Source organism: Heptranchias perlo, chromosome 2, assembly GCF_035084215.1.
Source record: "Heptranchias perlo isolate sHepPer1 chromosome 2, sHepPer1.hap1, whole genome shotgun sequence".
Lineage (NCBI taxonomy): Eukaryota > Metazoa > Chordata > Chondrichthyes > Hexanchiformes > Hexanchidae > Heptranchias > Heptranchias perlo.
This window is the reverse complement of record NC_090326.1, coordinates 136,384,142-136,407,555: the sequence shown is the minus strand read 5'-3', so window position 1 is coordinate 136,407,555 and position 23,414 is coordinate 136,384,142. Positions and strand designations below refer to the sequence as shown.

Sequence of the window (23,414 nt, the reverse complement as noted above, 5' to 3'; positions counted from 1 at the left end):
GTGATGCGCTTGGATGCGCGCGCAGCTCCCGCATGTGGGACTCCCACCGGCAATTAATATATTAATGTGATCGTTCAGGTCATTAGCAGACCTGATTTGTAGGATATTTTAGGAGGGGTGGGATTTTCATCTAAACTGAGCGTGTTTCCTGTACTGGGGGAAACACTCCCAGTTGAAATGGACGTGTTTCAGCCACCAGCTTGTGGCAGCTGCAAAGGTCCATTTGACAGGTGGGGTGGTGGGGGGGAAGACCCTCACTCATTGCAGGAGGCCACTCTGTCACTTTGGACAAAGTTTGGCCTCCACCACCCTCCTCCTAACAATAAAAATCACCAACTTGCACACTTACCCCGGTGTCCAGACACATGTACCTACCTTGCGGACCCCCTCAGATGTACATCTTCCGGATGGGGGCTGCCGTAGCTGCAGTCATGACCTCCTCGGAGGACGAACAGCATCACCAGCCTCGCCGGCCACCTCTGACACGTGGAACTCCATAACACAGTGCTGTGACACATCCACCTGCACAGCAGCAACCGCAGAGAGAGATGCGTCGCAGAGGGCACTACCGTCGCCAAAGGGTCTACAGACCGAGGCTCAGCTTCCTGGACCTCTCTGAGCAGCAGTGCACACAGAGGCTCAGAGTCACTCGATATGTAATCGTACACATTTGCAGCCTCCTTCATGCCGAGCTGCTCCCGGCTGGCCCGAGCACCATCTTCTTATCTGTCGCTGTCAAAGACACCCACTCTGCAGTGACACAATGGGCGGCATCAGTTGTGGTCTTCATTGTGATCCTCAGGAAAGGGCATTATTGCACAAACCAGACAAGATTTGCAAAGACGTGACAGTAATGGTGACAATATAATATGTAATGTGAGTTGATCAGAAATCAAATACAAGTAAAAACCATGACAAACCCTCAAACACCCTTGTGCATCTCCTTCATGCTCACGACACGTTTGCCTTACGCTTCCTACTACACATATGTGATGCATGCCCTGTGGCTGCAGCACAGGTAGTGGCAGATTGGGTGAGGCTGACCATGAAAGAGATGCATGAGACGGTATGAGATAGAGCCATAAGATTGTATGAGGATTGGGTTGCGTGGTAGTGGTGGGATGAGTACTGGCGAGGTAAGTAAGTGCAGGTAAGATGAGGATGAATTTTGAGTGGGTGTGAGGAGTGATGTGATAAGAGTAGTGTTGGCAGTGCAGAAGGAGATGTGGGGTGGGGGCAGTGATGTGGCAGACGGAGTGTAGGGGAATGAGTAAGTGTACTTACTTCGGCTGACCAACTTAGGTCATTGAAGCACCTCCTGCACTGTATGCAGGTGCGTGATATGCTGGTGACCTCATTTGCCACCTCGAGCCAGGCCTTCGTGGTGGCAGAGGCAGGCCACTTCCTCCCGTCCGCCGGGGAGAAGATCGCTGTCCTCCCCCTCCTCCTCACCCCATCCAGTAGGACCTGGAGTAAAGCATCATTAAACTTGGGAGCAGCCTTCCCCCTGGGCTGCTCCACGCTGTAATTTTGCCTATTTTTTGCAGCATCAGTCGGTGGAGGACTGCCCCTTTAAATAGGGCTCCTCCAGCTGACAGCCTATGGTGCGGGTGCGCAGTCCGCCCGCTGCGCAGCTTTCCAGCGTGAAACCAGGAAGCCAAGGTAAGTGGCTTCAATTAGGCTGCGATCGTTACCCACGCGCCTAGTCGACCCCCTGCTGCCAACCCGCCTCCCTCCTAATATCGAGCCCAGTGAATCAGAGTAAGGTAATAAAGACCTTTAGTGATCTAAGACCTACAACTAACAAGTATCAAGTGATTTGGATAGAAGGTTTAATCCTTCCAATGGCACCAACAAGATGATTGATTTCAGTGTGCAGAATTCTTTGAGCTGCTGAGGTAACTCAAGTGTTTGGAGACTCAACATTGGCCTGGAAAAATGTCACAAGAGCTGACAAGGACAAACAAGAGGCGCCCTTTACCCATGCCTGAGGCAGGCATTAGGCCCTTTAATTGCATATGCAGAGGGCCTAACGCCTGCTTGAGGTCTCAGCTGTGACATTCGTTTACCCTGAGGCAGTCAGCGCCATTTGCTAGCTGCATTCGGGGAAATCAACCCTGCAGAAAAAAGGTAAGCAACTTACCTAGAAACCACTCTCTCACTCACTCACCCCCCCCCCCACCGAGATCCCCGCCGTCCAATCCCTCTGCCTCCAGGCTCAATGACCCCAATCCCCCTCCCCCTAGCATCAACCGCCAGAGTGCATGACCCCCGATATGCCTGCCCAGCCCACTGGCCTCCAACTCTCTGCAATATCCGGGGCTTCTCGGACCCTATCATTCGTGGGCAGGGTAAGGGCCAAAAATGGGCACTCCTGAATTTCTATGCCCATTTGTTTTAGCCCCAAATGCGTGGCAGGACATTGGAGGCACAGGAAAAAAGTCAAGTTCAATATTTAAACATAAAAATGATACAGAACATAGGTCAGAAAGGTAAAATCAAGGTAACTATGAGAGAGAGAATTGGGAAGAGAATAAAGGTAAATGGAAAGATGAGAAAATTCAGACTTTTTATAATATTTTGGTATCATATAACTCTTGGCATCTGGACAGCAGAACTGTAGTAAGGGACTCTTCAACACTGTAAACTGAATGTTAATTTATTTACTGAGCTGGCCACATTAATTCCCTGTTAGTGAGGTTTAGGAGTGCAAATATAATTCAAGTTTTGGAAAATTATTGTTAATAGATAAAGTGGATATAGAAAGGCACTTTGTGGAGAAATTGAGGGCAGAAGAGCTAGAGGATATGATTATAAACTGAGGAAACCCAGAACTTAACTTTAAACAAATAAGTTATTGTCTGCTTAAGAGTTGCCGTCTGCCACCTAGCACGTGACAAGCTGATTCTGAACCATTTTAAAGGGATCGAATTCTCATTCAGCAAATCTAGAGGATTTATAAATATGAGGCAGGAAAGACATTTAAAAATTGTTTTAGTAAGTCCTGAAAAAAAACTTGGATGACAGAGCAAGCAGGATAGACTGCACCACGTTTTTGTGTTCTTTTATTCTAAGACCTTCTTGGCTGTTGGATAATCTTTTGCTGTGGAATCGGCTACTTTTCCACCCAATTCGATCATCATTTTCCAGCACAATTTTGCCACACAACTGGGACTATGCCCTAGACAGCCATATTAATTATTGGGCCGGAACTTGCTTCAACCAGCATGGCACAGCTCATGCACCTCCTGCGGATAAAAAGTATGAATGTGCTTACGGCGTGGTCCGCAATGTAAATTTGCTGGATTCTGAGATCTTCCTCAGTAGTGCAGGCCATGTGCGCATGGAAACACTGGGACTGCAAGCCCCGCCCACAAGCAGGCACGTTAAACTCAAGTTTAAAGTGACATTCCCTATGTTAGTCTAAATAAAAATTTAACATAATGACATACCTTATTATAAAAAGGAAAGGAAATGATTTATAATGTACTGAAACATATGGAAATTAAAAGTTTAAAAGTTTTTAAAATAAATTTTAATAATGATCAAAAAATATTAAAATAGGATTAGACATTCCACATTCTAAAAATTTAATTTTTTGTTGTTTTGCAGTCATTATAAGTCTTCATGCTTTTAAAAGGTAGCGTAGAGCTGGTATTTTCAGCCGTACCTTCTCAGTGTGTAAGTATCTTCGTTCCACATGGGTAAGTTTACGATTGTTTGGTGATTGTGTTTGATTGTGGCATAGTTGGCCCTTTAATTCTGGACTGTCAAAATGCTGTTGAACCAATCAGAGCAAGTTCGCAATTTCCGGGTTTTAATACACATGCAGTAAGTACATGCGAACTCACTCCGATGGAGTCAACGGTTGGCGGTTGGGATGGACGCTATTACGGAGCAGTGTCCAAGGTAAGTAAGTTCTGGGCCTTTATAATAATTTTATTATATAAATCACTGGTTAGGCCTCAGCTGGAATACTGTGTCCAATTCTGAGCACCACACTCTAGGAAGGATGTCAAGGCCTCGGAGAGGTTGCAGAGACAATGTACTAGAATGGTACCAGGGATGAGGGACTTCAGTTATGTGCAGAGAGTGGAGAAGCTGGGATTGTTCTCCTTAGAGCAGAGAAGGTTAAGGGGAGATTTAATATAGGAGTTCAAATTATTAAGGGTTTAGATAGAGTAAATAAGGGGAAACTGTTTCCAGTGGCAGGAGGATCGATAACCAGAGGACACAGATTTAAGATAATTGGCAAAAGAACCAGAGGGGAGATGAGAATTATTATTTTTTTTACACTGTGTTATGATGATCTGGAATGCACTGCCTGAAAGGGTGGTGAAAGTATCTTCAGTATTAACTTTCAAATAGGAATTGGATATATACTTGAAAAGGAAAAATTTGCAGGATTATGGGGAAAGAGCATGGGAGTGGAACTAATTGGATAGCTCTATCAAAGAGCTGGCACAGGCACAATGGACCGAATGGCCTCCTTCTGTGCTGTATGATTCTATGATTAATTTCCTCAGTAGATCAGAGTGAATGAAACACTCTACTTTTGGCAGCAGAGCCTTCAGCCATCTCGGCCTCCCTATCTGGAACAGTCTCCCTAAACCCCATCAATTTGCTACTTCACTCCTCTCATTCAAAAGACTTCTCAAAACTTGGCCACCACTGTTTGATGTCAATTGTTGCCTCTGTGAAGTGCCTTGGGACATTTTACTAAAGGCACGATGTAAACGCAAGTTGCTGTTGAATGAAATCGAGTGAGACTACAATTTAATGTACTGTTCGTGGTAGTACTTTGATCAGGATCAGTCGTCTCCAGTAAGTTACAGTTTTCAGCTTTTGAAGAACTTCAATGAATACCACCAGATTCACACAAGCTTCGTTTCACCACTTTTAAACTCCCCAGAGTGCAAGTTGTAAGAGAAACATACCTAGGAAATACAAATCCATTCTTCAACTTTTATTTTTCTAAATTGTATCACAAAAAAGGAAGTTTGTTAGGCTGATGAGTATTAGAAATAGAGATGCTTAAACCTCTATCGTAACAAGTCTAATTGAATGAGGCTTTTTCTTCTAAACACCTGCTTCCATCAAAATTCAGACATCTGCTCTGTAGTATAAACTGTACACAAAAGCAAGGCACTATACATTTTGTAGATTCACATAAAAAGTTACTCGATTTGCGCAGTTTTTCAGTTATTCCATGCCATAAATACATTTTGTTCATGACAGCACCGAACAGTACTGACAGCACATTTCGATGCCTGAAGTTGATAGCACGATTATCAGAATGCAAAAAAAGGTGTTTGTGGCATGATCTCAGTACAAGCAGTTTTCGTTCAACTAGCTATCGTATTTTCTGGTTAACGCAAAATAAGTCTAAAGTGAATATATGTCATTAACAATTAAATATTTAGTCATTAAACTGTAGTCACTTTTCATATTGTATTATATAAATATAAACTCTTCATGATTTGCTATCTGCTACACACAAAATAACACTTTACAAAATAAATCGCCTTCAAGATACATAGGCAGGATATGGCCGAGTAGCACTGTTGCCCATAAGTGCATTGAGGTCAAATGCATACATCGGCACTGTCTCATTATGTCAATACTGTTAAAATCCGTACAGAGAGTTCCCCTCGACATGCACAAATTGGCAAGATTCCCCCAAAAAGGCATTACTGCTCTGAATGTGCAATTTATTTCTATACTGTGTTCCATTGACCAGACCACAGTCCATGACTGATCCACAGATGTCAAAATGATCTTCGGTGAAAGCTCAGTTACTAAGCATGTGTTAAAAAAAAAGATGTACTGCACTACAAACTACTCAGAACAGTCCTTTTGCTTTCTTCAGTTTAACTTGTTTCCAGGAGGGCAGTATACCGAACTCTTCTCTCGTCATTTCTAGTGCTTTCTGCAAAAGAATACATCATTTCATTAAACTTGATTCATTTGTTAGTGCAGCTTTATATGGGACAGAAAATACTTTAGTGCTAACCAGCTTAGAAACTAGAAACGCATTTAAAAAAGTGGACAGAAATTGTATAGATCAGGCAAATTAAAGTATAAAAAATATTGATCTTAAGGTAGCAAAGCAGGGCAAACTCAGACACAAATCCGAGGGCATCGTTCTCCAGATGATGAATTCCTGATATGGGAAGAAATGCCCAGCAATCCATCACACGGATGGAGGAAAGACAAAAGGCAAGTCAACCACATGCTCTCTGAGCAGATGGCTTGAGAATAGCTTCGGATAGAAGGTTGGTAAGCTACCCACCAACCCTCACTGATCCTTAATTGCTTTTGGTAGGATTGTAACATTAGTCATTCTATTTAATCTATTTAAAAATCTATTTAATAAAGGTTTCTCAAAATATTGCCAGTGTAGAAATGCAACTGCTCCCCAGCCAGGACTACCAAATTTCCAATAAGGCCAGACTCAGCAGATTGCAACTCTATATCCTCACTCTCTTACAGCCTAATGGCAGCAGCAAACATGATGGGCTCACTATCACATTACTCACACCAATGGGCAAAATGTGTGTTGGAGCTTTTTTCATTAACAAAAAGTAACAATTTAAGTATGGAATACTGTAGTATGGAATTTAATAAAACTAAACTTGCTTTTGACTATTGCTGTGTTGATACAGTTTGCTACAAGTAGTGTCCACGGGCTCACAAAAAAGTGAGTTGAAATGGTTATTTGCTTAGGGCAATAGTTCTGGAGAAATTAGTTATCAAATGTATTCTAAACCTGTAATTCAGATGATCTAGCTACGATCTGTTTGTCTAGGAATCAATTTGGTTTTTAAAGGGCATCTAAAGATTTATAAACTAATCATCAGTTTTGTTGCCAATACAAAAAAGGGCCAAATTTTGTAGTACAAAATTAGAATTTGCAGGAACCAAAGGTCATGCTGAGGAAAGAATACAACTAACAGATCACCTCAGGTTATCACGTGCTCTTTGTGTTGCACATTAGAATAGGATGAACATCATTTTTCTTTGGAGAATTCTGTACTCATCAGGCAAGGGTTGATATTGCCATGGAACAGAATGCATTAGCACTTTACATTTCAGTGTCAGCATCAAGGATCTCCAGGCGAGACAGAACACTGCCAGATGTACAATAAAACTTTTGTCTACTCTTCCCCAACTTCAGTGAGGAAGAAGACTGCTAATTTAGTCCAAATGCTGGACAACCTTGTATTGTGGTAATGCATCCAGTACGAGCTGGATTGAGATTTCTCAAACTCCTTTTAGTAGGTCCCTAACAGGCAGCAGTGAGGGAATGTCGTACCACCTGTCCGAGTTAAATTAGTTCTTGAGGTCAAATGTGTCCTCTAACCCACTGAGCCACCAAATCTCCCAAGTAGTGTTTCAATTTTACAAATCATAGAGACATTGTCACTTTAAGACTGTTGAGGCACAGCCACAGTCTGTTTTCAAGCTGCACCCAGCCCCAGGTCTGAGGTTTCTCTAGTCATCACCTGATTTCATACTACAGAACAGTGTCTCCACTGTACAGCAGCTGGGACAACCTCTATAATAGATCAATGAACAAAGGAGGAGGGCTGAAGTCAAATACACTGTAGATACTGCATTTAAAGAATGAGGAAAACCAAACTAGAAGTATATAATCTTCATTTTTAATCCTACACACACAATAGGATGATGCCTATATAGTATAGAGAGGATGGGAAGGTCTGCAGGGCAGACCAATGTCATGATACTCAACAGCATGTCTTCCTTGGCAGCAGAGATCAAAAATGCAGCTTGCTCAATGTAATCTCAGATACTCTTCACACCACAAACAAGATAATTTCAATTGCAAAGGAGAATAAAGCTGCCCTGATTAACGGGAGATACTTTGATTTATCCAAATTGAGCTCATCGAATTTACGCTCTGCCTCATAAGGATGTGAGGCTGAATGAACACAAGATTGCAATACCCTATTGCAAAGAAAAAAATCAATCAACTCTAAGACCACTTTGGCATATCTAGCCATTAGGATTGATCCCATTACACTACAGGGCATATGTTATCAGTGGATCTCACCAACTCCATAGGCCTCCTTTTCCTTTTCTTGCTCCCTCTATCCACCAACCTGTATTTCAATCTACTGACTAAGGGAACAGTTCTTCCTCCTCTACTATGTCACCCTATTTGACTGAATAATCAGATGCTGAGTTGACTGATGCCTCAGATGAAAAGGTAAGATGTCTCTGTGGGTACAGATACCAAGCAATGGTCCACTTCAACTTCATCTTATAATGTTGTCATATATAACAATGGGACATGGTGAAAGTCTTGCTGTATGGACCGTCACTTGTCCAATAGCCAATAAACCTTTCCACAAAGATTAGCTTTTAGTTGAAGCTTATGCTCATTGCCTTAAAAAGGATGCACCTACCATTTATTTACATAATTTATGCAGTGTCGTTTACCACATATTTAGGCTAGAGTGTTTAGAGTACACCAGTAGCAATTACGTTTCCATGAACTCAGTGCACCAGCATCAAGCATTTAGGTTTGCTCAGACACTGCCTTGCTGATGCCCTAATATACACAGAATTCTACCTGTATACATGGAATTCTATGTCTACTTTCCTTGGCTGCTTTTGTGTTGAGGATAAGTAGTTCATAGAGTCATTTTATTAGTGCAGGAAGCCCTGGGATTCTTTGTGATGTGTGTTAGCTATTTTGAATTCTCTTCTAAAGTGCAAAAAAACCCAAATAATTCTCTAACAAAAAACTGAAAAACTAAGAATTCAATGCAGCCAATAGCCTAAGGAAAACAAAAAGTGTTAGTTTCAACAGCAGTTAAAAATGTGACACAGAAAACGACTAACTCAATGCAATCAAATAGCCAAAAGAAAAGAAACTGAACCACACAGGGTTCAATGAAGTTAGGTGAAGTCACATACTGTCAAGTCTCAATAGGACAGCTTCCCTGTGATTCCTTCCACTGGATGACAGCTAATCCTATTGATTGTGAAGGATGAGAAAGGATTTGAGCTCTAAAAATAACGTGTACTACTTTGCATCATCCAGGCTTCACTATTGGATCAATTATGTAAGCTGGGGACACTATGACATTGTTGGAATTGATGCTATTTGAGAAAAAGGGTGTTTGCTGTTAGCACTCTCCATAAACTCAATTTCTGCTAATGCTTTTACCGTGCACACATTTCACAGGAAATTGTTCATCTCCCATGGGTTGTAAATGGTTTCCATCATCCGAAGCAACTATGATGAACTCAAGTAGCATAACATCTGTACAGTTTGATTACTATCAGGTATAGCTATTTGGTGTCCAAGTACAACGCAATAGAGGCAATAATTTATGTCTTATCCCATTAAAAGTAGAGAAGTTTCCAATATCTGGTGTATTAAAATGCATCAGCACCAAAAATTTGCTTCTCAATTAAACGCCACCATTATTTGGAACTGATGATGAACCACTCTTTATAAACACAGAGGCCATTTTGCAATGGTAAGGTTAAGGTGTTAGAGCTATTTTGTGCATTTAGGTGAATATGACATTATTAATCATAACAGCACAAATTAAACACTGGATACTTCTGTGTGCACCACAGAAAACTGGTTAGGAGCCAAAGTGCTATTTCATACAACCTCCTGAAAGTTACTGGAGTGGAGGGAACAGTTGCCAATCTGGGAACTGGGTTGATCACTGAAGGGAAGCAATGATCAAGACTAGTCCGCAGAAAGGGAAAAAGCTACTGACTGCATGGGTTCTATCTACAAGGGGGAAAAAGCTGCTGAAAAAAAAAGAACATTCCTGGACTTTTTGAGAGCATTAGAAAGTTTAAAACTTTCAGCAACTGCTAGTTATTCACTGGCCAAAATGTTTTGTCAAAATTTTAAGTGGTACAGAGAAGACATTCTTATGAAAGCCAACAATTAGAAGTTTTCAGTTTGAAAAGTCTTCATTTTATAAACAGAGAAATCTTAACCTACACTCTCGCTACAAACACTGGTTAGGGCAAGTCAAACTTGGTCATGCAAACTAAACAGCGACTGGTGATTCAATTGAGTGGTCCTGCATTTATGGTTTTACTTTTAGGAGTTTCAGTCAGCTGTAGGGTTGCCAACTCTGGTTGGAGGTATTCCTGGAGGTTTGATTACATGACATCTGACCATGTGAATGTTCTTCCATCTATCTTATAAAAGGTTGGGTCCCTTGTAGTAGAGTATCTTTGTTCGTGGTTTCGTCCCAACAGTTGTTAATGAGAGAGGTTCCAAGAACCAAGAGGCCACCCCAAGAACAGGCGAAGAAGAGAAACCAACGGTTGGGGAGGGATTCGCAGCAGGGGAAACTAGAGGTGGGAGGAACTTTGATTCCACCAGTAACTAATGGTAACTCGCTGAAATTACACCAATAACTAACAATAATATTGGTAACACTCAGATTTCCCTCATAACCAACAGTAATACAATAACTCACTAATAGTCTATACGTAACTGGTAGTAATAAGTGCAACACCTCGATAGCCTACCTGTAACTAGTAGTAATCCTATAACTCGATGATATTCACCCTGAAACTATAGCCAGAATCCTCCTGCAGTGCACAAGGTGCAGTCAGGCTCCCCAGTCGATGCCACTTTGAACAGGCCCCGTCTCTCTCCACATCGCCTTGGACTCTGGTTGGGACTCGGGTTCTACGTGAAGGTGACAACTCTGAACGAGAAATCTCAGTCAGAGCTGATCTGTACTTGGACCGGCCTGAACCAAACCGAGAGATCACACAAAGGGCAGTGGACTCGGTGTTTGGGGTATTTCTCACAGGGCACATTGTCCTAAACTCAACTCAGCACAGACATTTCTAAACCACTCCCTGGTCTCAGTCTCAATAAAGGAGAGCCTTCATAGAATGATAGAAATTACAGCACAGGAGGCGGCCATTCAGCCCCCTTTACCTGTGCATTCTGTCTATTCCTCCTTTTCAAATACTTATCACATTCCCCTTCAAATGATAATCCAGGCTCATGCCTCAATAGCCACTTGTGGTGAAGAATCCCATGGTCTAAGAGGCCTTAGTTCATAAACCTTCCTTCACCCTTCCCCCTTGGTTCGCCAGTGAAAATTCTTTGCCTCCGTTCCCTTGTTCCCTATTTTCCCACCAATGGAAACAATCTTTCACTATTTACCCACAGTAAGTTCCCAGGTTTCACTCACTCCTTCACTGGCTTATCCTTTCTCGGTACCGTTTCCAATCACCACCTTGCTGCTACTGCTCTCTGCTCTGCAGAAAATGCAAGGTCCCACGCCCACCCTATTCCCCAGCCTCTCTTCCCCCCCCTTCCGAGCCCCAATCCTGCCAACTGCCAGTCCCCCTCTCACCACCCCACCCAAGTCGCAATCCCCTTCACCCCACCCCCAGTCTCTCACCCGCCTGAGCCCTCATCTCCCAACTCCAATTCCCCTCTCTCCCCCTACCCTGAGTCCCATCCCCAACCCAACTTTAGTTTCCCTCTCCTGCCCCCTAGTCTCTGTTCACTCACTCTTCTCGCCACCCCCCCCCCAACTAAGCCCAATCCCCTGCCCCCTACTCCCTGTTCACTCTAGCCCTGCATCTCTTCCTGCTCCGTCTCTTTCTCTCTCTACCCCCAGACTCCTGGCAACCAATTACAATTTGGTAGGAAGAGTAAGGGGGCCACATACTGCTTGGATAATAAGTCTAAATGGGGTAGAGGAGCAGAGGGATCTGGGGGTAGAGATACACAGATCACTAAAAGTAGCAAAGCAGATTAGTAAGGCCATAAAAAAAGCAAACCAAGCACTGGGTTCATTTCTGGAGGAGTAGAATTGAAAAGCAGAGAAGTTATGTTAAACTTAGAGTCATAGAGTTATACAGCACGGAGAGAGGCCCTTCGACCCATCGTGTCCGCGCCGGCCATCAGCCCTGTCTACTCTAATCCCATATTCCAGCATTTGGTCCGTAGCCTTGTATGCTATGGCATTTCAAGTGCTCATCGCATTGTGATGTACAGAACCTAGGTTAGACCACACTTGGAGTACTGTGCGCAGTTCTGGTCTCCATATTATAAAAAGGATATAGAGGCACTGGAGAAGGTGCAAAAGAGATTTACTAGGATGATACCAGAACTGAGAGGTTATACCTATCAGGAAAGATTGAGCAGGCTGGGGCTCTTTTCTCTAGAAAAGAGAAGGCTGAGGGGTGACCTGTTAGAGGTCTTTAAGATTCCGAAAGGGTAGACGTGGAGAAGACGTTTCCACTTGCGGGGAAGACCAGAACTAGGGACTATAAAAAGAAGATAGTCACTAATAAATCCAATAGGGAATTCAGGAGAAACTTCTTTATCCAGAGAGTGGTTAGAATGTGGAACTCGCTACCACAAGGAGTAGTTGAGACGACTAGCATAGATGCATTTAAAGGGAAGCTAGATAAACACTTGAGGGAGAAAGGAATAGAAGGATATGCTGATAGGGTTAGATGAAGTAGGGAGGGAGGGAGGAGACTCATGTGGAGCATAAGCACCGACATGGACCTGTTGGGCTGAATGGCCTGTTTCTGTGCTGTACATTCTATGTAATTCGGTCGCATTTTTAATTCCTAACTTTACTTGTGTAAAGAGAAAATATTACTTATACACATGCATGTACATGGCATCATGAGCACACACATGCCTATGTTTAAGATACATTTGCCTTATAGCTTTTCTATTTTTCAACCAAAAATTTACGTGGGCAACCAGCTCCCAGTGAACCTGCCAATGCCACCCTGTAATCAGTTGAGAGAGTCACTCAGGGCAACTTTCTTTTCAAGAGCATTTGTTCTGCCTCACTCTACCAAGCGGCTTGGTCAAGATCAAAAACTTGCCCATAGGGAATCGGTAAAAAGTTGGTATGGTATAAACATATTGCACAATGTCAGTATACCAAAACCTAACTGCCAGGCAATTGTACTGATGTTCACAATTATATATTCAATTACTACGTCATCTTGTGCATGCAGTATTAATTGCATATTACCCAATGCAAACTGCTCAAGTGATCAGTAAGTGTATATAAAAAAAAAGGAAGTTTGATAGTCCTTCAGATATCTGCCTCCAGGACAAGTGAAATGTTATTTCAATTCAGCCTTAAAGTTCTTCATTTACCAAATGTACTTCACTTTTTTATTTTATATATATGTGATCTATATATTAAAGGAATACCTTACTGTGATCCTCTATTCCATAGACAACAAAACTTAAAAAAAAAAACTTATTTTAAAAACTTGCTACGTAGATACTGATCTCCCAATCAAAGCCGCCATTTTAAAAAGTTAGGCACTCAAACCTGACATATGGTCAACTCGAGCCTTAGCTCCCAGCATCATTAGAGCACATGGAATTGGGGGTAATATACTGGCATGGATTGAGAATTGGTTAACAGACAGAAAAGAGTAGGAATAAACGGTCTTTTTCAGGTTGGCGGACTGTGACTAGTGGGGTACCGCAGGGATTGTGCTTGGGCCCCAGCTATTCACAATCTTTATCAATGATTTGGATGAGGGGATCAAATGTAATATTTCCAAGTTTGCTGATGACACAAAACTAGGTGAGAATGTGAGTTGTGAGGATGGTGCAAAGAGGCTTCAAGAGGATATAGACAGGCTAAGTGAGGGGAAAGAACATGGCAGATGGAATATAATGTGGAAAAATGTGAAGTTATCCACTTTGGTAGGAAAAACAGAAATGCAGAGTATTTTTTTAAAAATGGTGAGAGATTGGGAAATGTTGCTGTTCAAAGGGACCTGGATGTCCTTGAACATGAGTCACTGAAAGCTAACATGCAGGTACAGCAAGCAATTAGGAAGGCAAATGGTATGTTGGCCTTTATTACAAGAGGATTTGAGCACAGGAGTAAAGATGTCTTACTGCAATTATATAGAGCCTTGGTGAGACCGCACCTGGAGTATTGTGTACAATTTTGGTCTCCTTACCTAAGGATATGCTTGCCATAGAGGGAGTGCAACGAAGGTTCACCAGACTGATTCCTGGGATGGCGGGATTGTTGTGTGAGGAGAGATTGAGTAGACTAGGCCTGTATTCACTAGAGTTTAGAAGAATGAGAGGTGATCTAATTGAAACATACAAAATTCTTACCGGGCTCGACAGGGTAGATGCAGGGAGGATGTTTCCCCTGGCTGAGGAGTCTAGAACCACGGGTCACAGTCACAGAATAAGGGGTAGACCATTTAGGACTGAGATGAGGAGAAATTTCTTCACTCAGAGGCTGGTGAATCTTTGGAATTCTCTACCCCAGAGGGCTGTGGAGGCTCCGTCATTGAGTATATTCAAAACAAAGATCGATAGATTTCTAGATATTAAAGACATCAAGGGATATGGGGATAGTGCAGGAAAATGGCGTTGAGGTATATCATCAGCCATGTTGAATGGCAGGGCAGGCTTTAGGGGCCAGGTGGCCTACTCCTGCTCCTATTTCTTATGTTCTTATTCTTCTCCTCCGGATGATCCTTGCTTTCAGTGGAGAAGCAGGGTAAGCTGACAGTGGAAACTGAGCACAGAAATATCAAATTTCAGTGATCAGCTTCAGAAATGGCAAAATCAACCAGGACTACCAAATGACATTCCAAAGAAGAAAAGGTTCACTGGGAACGCTCTTATCCTGGAATATTTCTTATGTGGATTAAGCACTGTGAAAAGTACATTACCTTTTAGGAAGTTGTGTATATGTACAAAGTACCTGCACCATTTCACACCTTTGCAAGAGTTACACTCCTAAATTCCACATGATGAAATTCAACTTCTGGTTTGAGTGGTGGGCAAATTATTGGAATCAATTCCGAGGGACAGCATAAATCATCGTTTAGAAAGGCACGGGTTAATCAAGGACAGTCAGCAAGGATATATGTTAAGGGAAGGTCGTATCTGACAACTTGATTGAATTTTTTGAGCAGGTAACAAGGAGGGTCGAGGAGGGTAACGCGTTTGATGTAGTGTACATGGATTTTAGCAAGGCTTTTGACAAGGCCACATGGCAGACCGGTCAAAAAAATAAAAGTCCACGGGATCCAAGGGAAAGTGGCTAGTTGGATTAAAAGTTGGCTCAGTGGCAGGAAGCAAAGGGTACTGGTTGACGGGTGTTTTTGCGACTGGAAGGCTGTTTCCAGTGGGGTCCCGCAAGGCTCAGTACTAGGTGCCTTGCTTTTTGTGGTATATATTAATGATTTGGACTTGAATGTGGGGGGCCTTGATCAAAAAGTTTGCAGATGATACAAAAATTGGCCGTGTGGTTGTTAGTGAGGAGGAAAGCTGTAGACTGCAGGAAGATATCAAAGGACTGGTCAGGTGGGCAGAAAAGTGGCAAGTGAAATTCAATCCAGAGAAGTATGTGGTTCTGCATTTGGGGAGAGCAAATAAGGCAAGGGAGTACACAATAAATGGGAGGATACTGAGAGGTGTAGAAGAACAAAGGGTACCTTGGAGTGCATGTCCACAGATCTCTGAAGGTAGTAGGTCAGGTAGATAAGGTGGTTAAGAAGGCATACGGGATACTTTCCTTTATTAGCCGAGTCACAGAATATAAGAGCTGGGAGGTTATGCTAGAACTGTATAAAATATTGGTTAGGCCACAGCTTGAGTACTGCGCACAGTTCTGGTCACCACATTGGAGGAAAGATATAATTGCACTAGAGAGGGTACAGAGGAGATTTACGAGGATGTTGCCAGGACTGGAGAATTTTAGCAATGAGAAAAGATTGGATAGGCTGGGGTTGTTTTCTTTGGAACAAAGGAGGCTGAGGGGAGCTTTAATTGAAGTATATAAAATTATGATTGGATTAGATAGAGTGGATAGGGAGGACCTATTTCCCTTAGCGGAGGGGTCAGTGAGCAGGGGGCATAGATTTAAAGTAATTGGTAGACGGATTAGACAGAAGCTGAGGAGAATTTTTTTCACCCAGAGGGTGGTGGGGGTCTGGAACTCACCACCTGAAAGGGTGGTAGAGGCAGAAACCCTCAACTCATTTAAAAAGTACTTGGATGTGCACTTGAAGTGCCGTAACCTACAGGGCTACAGACCAAGTGCTAGAAAGTGGGATTAAGCTGGATAGCTATTTCTCGGCCGGCACGGACACGATGGGCCGAATGGCCTCCTTCTGCGCCATACCTTCTCTGATTCCATTTTGTGATACATAGGAACATAAGTAGGCCATCCAGCCCCTCGTGCCTGCTCCGCCATTTGATAAGATCATGGCTGATCCGTGATCTAACTCCATATACCTGCCTTTGGCCCATATCCCTTACGGCAAAGATTTTCATATGCAGAAAATTTGACACTTCACTAGGCTTACGACATAAAGAGAAGAGCCGACCAGTCTCCAGAGAAACAGATTGTAAAAGTATGTCCATGCATTCACCGCCTAACTCCAACAGGTGCTCTTGGGGCAAGCAAAAGAAAGTGGAAGCATCAGAACGTGAGGACCCGTGATATAAGAATAGGTGCAACAACTGGCAAAGTGCAGGGTTTATTTGGAGTAGAGGGGGTGCCCGTGAGGCGAGAGAAATGATGCACTGTCTGCGATAATAGCTTGGGGAAGAAATTATATCATGTATTTAGAAAGAGGCCGAACTTGAAGTTGCGCCAGTGGATACAGTGCCTTACACAGCTTGCCCAACATAACCTTCACCACAATCATTTCAGATTCAGAGCAGTGGAATTTACCTGGAAGTCTTCATCTGTCAGATAAATTTCGAGCCTTAATGGATCAACTCCCTCTGGCAGAGGCCGGGCTTGCAGTTCTGCCAGTGGGTACTGTGTCTTGCACAGCTTGTCCAATACATCCTCCACCAAAATTATTTTATTACAGACTTCAGCTTCCTAGGATTTAAAAAAAGTACAAAAAGAAAATATGGATTTTAGGCAACCCACATAAGCACAGCAGCAGCAGGATTTGCAAAAGAAGTTATTGGACCCTTTACCTTTTCGGTGATCTCTGCAACATCTTCCCTGTGCTCCCAGCTGGGAAACATATTAGTAAACGTCAATGGTTCAAGACCCGCATGTATCAGGTAGGATTTCGGTGGCTTCTTGGCATTCTTTACTGTGATCAAGCATTGGAAGACCAGTGGAAGAGGATTGGATCAGTCATCACTCCAACTTTACACAATCAAATCTTTTCAGACCACATACACAACAATGTAATAACACTACTGAAGTGAATAGCTGGTGAGTGAGCAGCATATTGAAGATTACAATCTGTGTTCATCCTACATGCACTCTATTCAGATCTGTTAATCTTTCCGGTGTAAACACTTTTGTCCAAAATGCACAATTAACAGTATTTTAAATCTCACGATACACACATGTAATATCCTTCTAAAACTAATTTAACAAATCTACTACAATATGAAGAAATATAGGATAATCGACAGATAGCAAGAGTTTCGAGGTCATAATTCAGGCAAGCCGTCTGACATCAATGGGGTAATTGTAACCCCCAAGGACAGGTGGGTTGGGGGGCGGGTGGGAAGGTAAAAATTGTAAAAATGTAAAACCAGACCTCAACCCGCCCACTTCTGGTTTTAATGGAGGCGGGAGCGGGGGGGGGGGGCAACCAGCCTGCTCTTGGGAGGGGGATCGGTCAGTAAAATCTTTCAAGGAGGCTGTGGGCCTCCATTTTAATAGCTTTTTTATTTTTAACTCCTGGGGGGGCCAGGATTCCCAGGCCTCATGATTCTAGCCACGTAAAAGGATCAGAGCAACAGGTAAGTGCCTTTACTGCATTACTTGTGGGCCAGAAGGAGCAGGAGTGTTTCCTCCAGGCCCAACAAGCCTACCTGCCGCAATCCGACACACGCGATCGCCACCCCACCCTGCAGTCTCCACCCCCCCACCCCCCCACCCCAACCACCCCGGAGTAAAAATCCAGGCCCATAAATCACTAGAACGAGGGCATCCTGAGCAGTTTATAGATAGAATCATAGAAGTTTACAACATGGAAACAGGCCCTTCGGCCCAACATGTCCATGTCATCCAGTTTATACCACTAAGCTAGTCCCAATTGCCTGCACTTGGCCCATATCCCTCTATACCCATCTTACCCATGTAACTGTCCAAATGCTTTTTAAAAGACAAAATTGTACCCGCCTCTACTACTGCCTCTGGCAGCTCATTCCAGACACTCACCACCCTTTGAGTGAAAAAATTGCCCCTCTGGACCCTTTTGTATCTCTCCCCTCTCGCCTTAAATCTATGCCCCCTCGTTATAGACTCCCCTACCTTTGGGAAAAGATTTTGACTATCTACCTTATCAATGCCCCTCATTATTTTATAGACTTCTATAAGATCACCCCTAAACCTCCTACTCTCCAGGGAAAAAAGTCTCAGTCTATCTAACCTCTCCCTATAAGTCAAACCATCAAGTCCCGGTAGCATCCTAGTAAATCTTTTCTGCACTCTTTCTAGTTTAATAATATCCTTTCTATAATAGGGTGACCAGAACTGTACACAGTATTCCAAGTGTGGCCTTACTAATGTCTTGTACAACTTCAACAAGACATCCCAACTCCTGTATTCAATGTTCTGACCAATGAAACCAAGCATGCTGAATGCCTTCTTCACCACCCTATCCACCTGTGACTCCACTTTCAAGGAGCTATGAACCTGTACTCCTTGATCTCTTTGTTCTATAACTCTCCCCAACGCCCTACCATTAACGGAGTAGGTCCTGGCCCGATTCGATCTACCAAAATGCATCACCTCACATTTATCTAAATTAAACTCCATTTGCCATTCATCGGCCCACTGTCCCAATTTATCAAGATCCCGTTGCAATCCTAGATAACCTTCTTCACTGTCCACAATGCCACCAATCTTGGTGTCATCTGCAAACTTACTAACCATGCCTCCTAAATTCTCATCCAAATCATTAATATAAATAACAAACAACAGCGGACTCAGCACCCATCCCTGAGGCACACCGCTGGTCACAGGCCTCCAATTTGAAAAACAACCCTCTACAACCACCCTCTGTCTTCTGTCGTCAATCCAATTTTGTATCCAATTGGCTACCTCACCTTGGATCCCGTGAGATTTAACCTTATGTAACAACCTACCATGCGGTACCTTGTCAAAGGCTTTGCTGAAGTCCATGTAGACCACGTCTACTGCACAGCCCTCATCTATCTTCTTGGTTACCCCTTCAAAAAACTCAATCAAATTCGTGAGACATGATTTTCCACTCACAAAACCATGCTGACTGTTCCTAATCAGTCCCTGCCTCTCCAAATGCCTGTAGATCCTGTCTCTCAGAATACCCTCTAACAACTTACCCACTACAGATGTCAGGCTCACCGGTCTGTAGTTCCCAGGCTTTTCCCTGTCGCCCTTCTTAAACAAAGGCACAACATTTGCTACCCTCCAATCTTCAGGCACCTCACCTGTAGCTGTCGATGTTTAAAAGAATGTCAGCTGATCCCAGAGGTTCCACTACAACCTGAAAGTCACCAGCAACGTAAATGCTTGTTTCCGTAGTTAAGGCACTCTCCTTTTGCAGTGATACTAGTTTTACATTAATGAGGGGGCAATAAAACTGATAGTGGTATTGGGAATGGGAACACAACAGGTGCTATGTTTACCCATGTTTGACCCAAAAGTACTCATCTAGTCGATTCGGAGAAAACCAGTTTATATTTCAGAAAAGGGGTCACCACCAGTTGCACAACACAACTAGAATCCGTGGATTACATTATTTAACTCCAACTCCCATTTAATGCATTTAAACTTTAGATCACAACAATCAATATTTCTGATGTACCTCTGCAGTATTGTAGCACTGTCTCCATTGCACATTTCCGATCTGTGTCCCAGCGGATCCGGGCAGACCCTGTGATTTCATTTTCCGTAGGCCACCAGCCCTGCCAAAGGTACACCTCGTGGTGATTGTCCACCAAGAATAAAGCTGCACACAAGACATACAAAATGCTGATATAATCTGTACTAGACAGGTTTGTGTATTATTGAGTACTGCAGGCTTCTTGAAACTGATTCCTAAAAGTAATTTCTAACTGGTCAGCGAGATGTGGATTTATATCCACTAGCAGTTGCTCATGTATTGTTAAGAAAATTAAAGGGCCCTGCAGAACTGCTCGTCTGTGATTTAAATTATAAGTTGATTTAAATTTTCTATTTCTCCAGAAAACAGTTCTACAATTTTTAAATGGACCGCAATCTGTGTTTGCATTTTGGAGCCAATTCTATACACTACAATGGTAATCTGCCTTAATAAATATTCCTAGTTGTATTGTACTTACAAAATTAAACTTTAGATCTCACAGAAGAGAAAAGATAGTTTTACAATAAGACTACATACTGTGTAATCTATGATTTGAATAAAATAAAAACATTGCATGTTACATTAAAATGAGCTCAAACTATGGTGCACTCAGTTACATTTACTTCATTAAAATTGAGTAATAGTTTGGATTCATTTTACGGTAATCGCTTATTTTTGTATTTCAGCCAGTTACTGAAAATTGTTTTGAGATGATTTACTGTTTTTTGTCGAACTCTCAGTTCATAAAATTGAGGATTCACACTGAATTGTAACTATAGTTTCAACTGTAAATTTAGATAATTTTTGAAGGAAAATAGATAATAAAGGAGACTTCCCCTATAACAGTTTTCTACTATACACTATTGACAAAACTATATTAATTCAAACAAAACTAGCAGTCGGTGCTCAGCATCTATATATTCCGTATGTTTTGAACAGCAGTTACATCAAACACATAACTTAACAGTGATTCCTGCCATTTTTATCTTGTGCTTAGTCGGGTGCTGGGGCTGGTAGCTCTTCACATACCGGTCTCTAGCACCTGGCAGCAACCTGGATTCACTAAGGCCAACAACCGAGAAGGCCCAATTGAAAAATGGACCTGCCCACAAATTTGTTCTAGGATTGCTGCCAGCTGTGCAAAGCCTGTGCGTCAGTAGCTGATGGCCCTCTTAATCCCTTAAAGTGCAATATAAAAGCAGTTTTAAAAAGAGATTAAATAGCATTAGTTACTACCATTACAAACAGGAGCTCTTATTAGTGCCAGCTTTTATATGAAATCAAATTAACATAAGAAAGCTAGGAATAAGAAATGGCTATTTGGACCATCAAACCTGCTCATTCTACAGAACATGTACTACGTACCGTAGCAGACTCAATCCCATTTTCTGTGAAATACACCCTGATCCCAAAGGTAATCAAGCAAAACAAAAAAGAAATATCCATCCCACATCTCTCCTGTTCCAATCTCAAGCTTGCCAAGCTCCACAGATATTTCTCCCCCCTCCAAACTCCAGCAACAAAGGAACCGGCATGAAGTATCTAATCACCTCTATCCATATAACCTACAGCCCTTTTCCCAATCAGTTAGATGTCCTTTTTGTAAGAGTCAATTGACACCATGTCAACTTCTTTTGCCATGAGCTTACATTACTGAAATTGGATAATCTCATTTCATGTTCCATATTTACTGCATGAATAAACTAACCTGGCTGTGGGGCTGTATACAGATCTTCTTGCAAAAATGGCATTGAGTTGACCTTGGTAGGATCTCTGGCAGGATATAGGTACTCAGTGGCAATGAACTCTCCAGATGAACTACTGAGGACAAAGAGTCGAGGAGTGAAGTTGAATTTTCCAGGATCTGTAAACAAATTTTGTGTTTAGTTTGCAACCGTAAGAGGAAAGGAGTAGAAGTTATTAGGATTTCAAAAGGACATGGATATCCTCAGCAGAAGTATAACGGGAACAAGGGCATACTTTAGGAGTGAAAAGAAAAACATCTGTATAAGCACCTTATCGTGTCTCTCAGAAAAATGTCTCAAGTCATTTCTTACACAACAAATTATTTTGAAGTACGCAACAAGATCTCAACTGAAGCAGTGAGATGAACGAACAGTTACTATTTTTGGCAACATTGATCGCCGAAGGAATGCTGACCAGGAAATCTGAGGTACTCCCTGCTCTTCTTCAAAATAGTGCCTTTGAATCCTTAAAGGTCCATCTCGACCACTTGAACAGCATGTCTCATTCGAAGTATGGCACCTCCAACAATACAGCACTCCCATCAGTACTGCACTGGATTATGTGCTGAAGTCATGGACTGGGGTTTGAACCCACAACCTCTTGACAATATCTCCTTCTTTGGCTGGGCGTCAATTTTTGTTTGATTATGATCCTGTGAAACGCCTTGGGATGTTTTACTATGTTAAAGGTGCTATATAAATGCAAGTTATTGTTGATTCAGAAGTGAGGGTGATGCCAACTGAGCCCAGCTGAAAAGAAGAGCCTCACTGTACTCAATTTCAAGACTTCCAACTGTTAATGCAGTAAATTTTAAAATAAGATATTGCTCTATTTTATATACAAACTTTAAAAAAATTGAAAAAGTACTTAAAATGTCATGTTACAATTGAGGACAAGAATAGAATCATGAGACAATAACCCAGAAATTGCTCGGATTGGCAAACCAACAGTGCTCGCACACCATAGATTTTTACTAACCCACTAACTTACTGGGTGCAACTCCTCGAATAGGAAGTGGAGAAGAGCCCAGCGTCAGTTCAAGTGAAGCTAGGACCCTGGGAGAAGCGAGAGGATCACAGTCTCCCCTCGAGCAGATTACAGCATTTTTGACAAGCTGCGAAACTGTTTCTGCAAGCTTCCTACGTAAAAACCAGGAAGTGAAAGGTACAACGTTAAAATCATTGTAAAAACAGTTATAGATGGTGAAAAAAGAGAGGGTAAGAAATAAAGAGACTGAAGAGAAAAGTAAAAAAAGTAAAAAAAAAAATTTTAAATTTAAAAAAGTTTTTTAATGACCAAGAACTATTAAAATAAGGAGTAATGAGACTCCACCATTTTTAAAAGTTAATTTTTGGTTGTTTGGCAGTCATTAAGACTCATTAAATCTTGGTTTAGACCTCGTATTTTTTAAGGGTACCTGTTTTGCGGCGTAATTAATTACTTTCCAGCTGGGCAGATGAGCAAGTTGGCACTTTTCTAATGATTTCACAGATTACCTTTAATTCAAAGCTGTCAAATCGCCGGCGAACCAGCAGGAGCAAGTTCCAGACTTTCACTGCACATGTGCGAACGCCGGAACTTGCTCCTCGATTTCGCCACTAACAACGGTGAGCTCAACACCGTTCTTTTCCAAGCAATTTCTGCCCCAATAACAATATGAGGTTTCTGCTAGATTACAAAACTTAAGTAAATTAACTCAATTATTACCACTGTCCACCATCAACTACCTCTTGAAGTTTGTGCCCACCCCATGCAAAGTTTTCTATTGGGACATTGGACCGGAACTTCTTTGGCATTCTATCCAGTGCAGGTTGAGTTTGTTC

The 23,414-nt window shown here is 42.3% G+C and overlaps 1 protein-coding gene across 11 annotated transcripts in view; it reads right to left on the bottom strand.

Annotated features, from left to right (window-relative positions):
* Window positions 1-4,951: 4,951 nt before the first annotated feature.
* Window positions 4,952-23,414, bottom strand: part of svila (supervillin a) — a 203,224-nt gene continuing 184,761 nt past the window's right edge. For all 11 annotated transcript variants that reach the window (XM_068007306.1, XM_068007311.1, XM_068007323.1 and 8 more), the window contains 5 exons: window positions 21,554-21,709; window positions 19,828-19,971; window positions 16,991-17,112; window positions 16,734-16,889; window positions 4,952-5,929 (listed from right to left, as the gene is read on the bottom strand). In XM_068007306.1, the coding sequence (XP_067863407.1) occupies window positions 5,843-5,929; window positions 16,734-16,889; window positions 16,991-17,112; window positions 19,828-19,971; window positions 21,554-21,709 (665 nt within the window). In that variant the 3' untranslated portion in view covers window positions 4,952-5,842. The remainder of the gene's footprint in view (window positions 5,930-16,733; window positions 16,890-16,990; window positions 17,113-19,827; window positions 19,972-21,553; window positions 21,710-23,414) is intronic.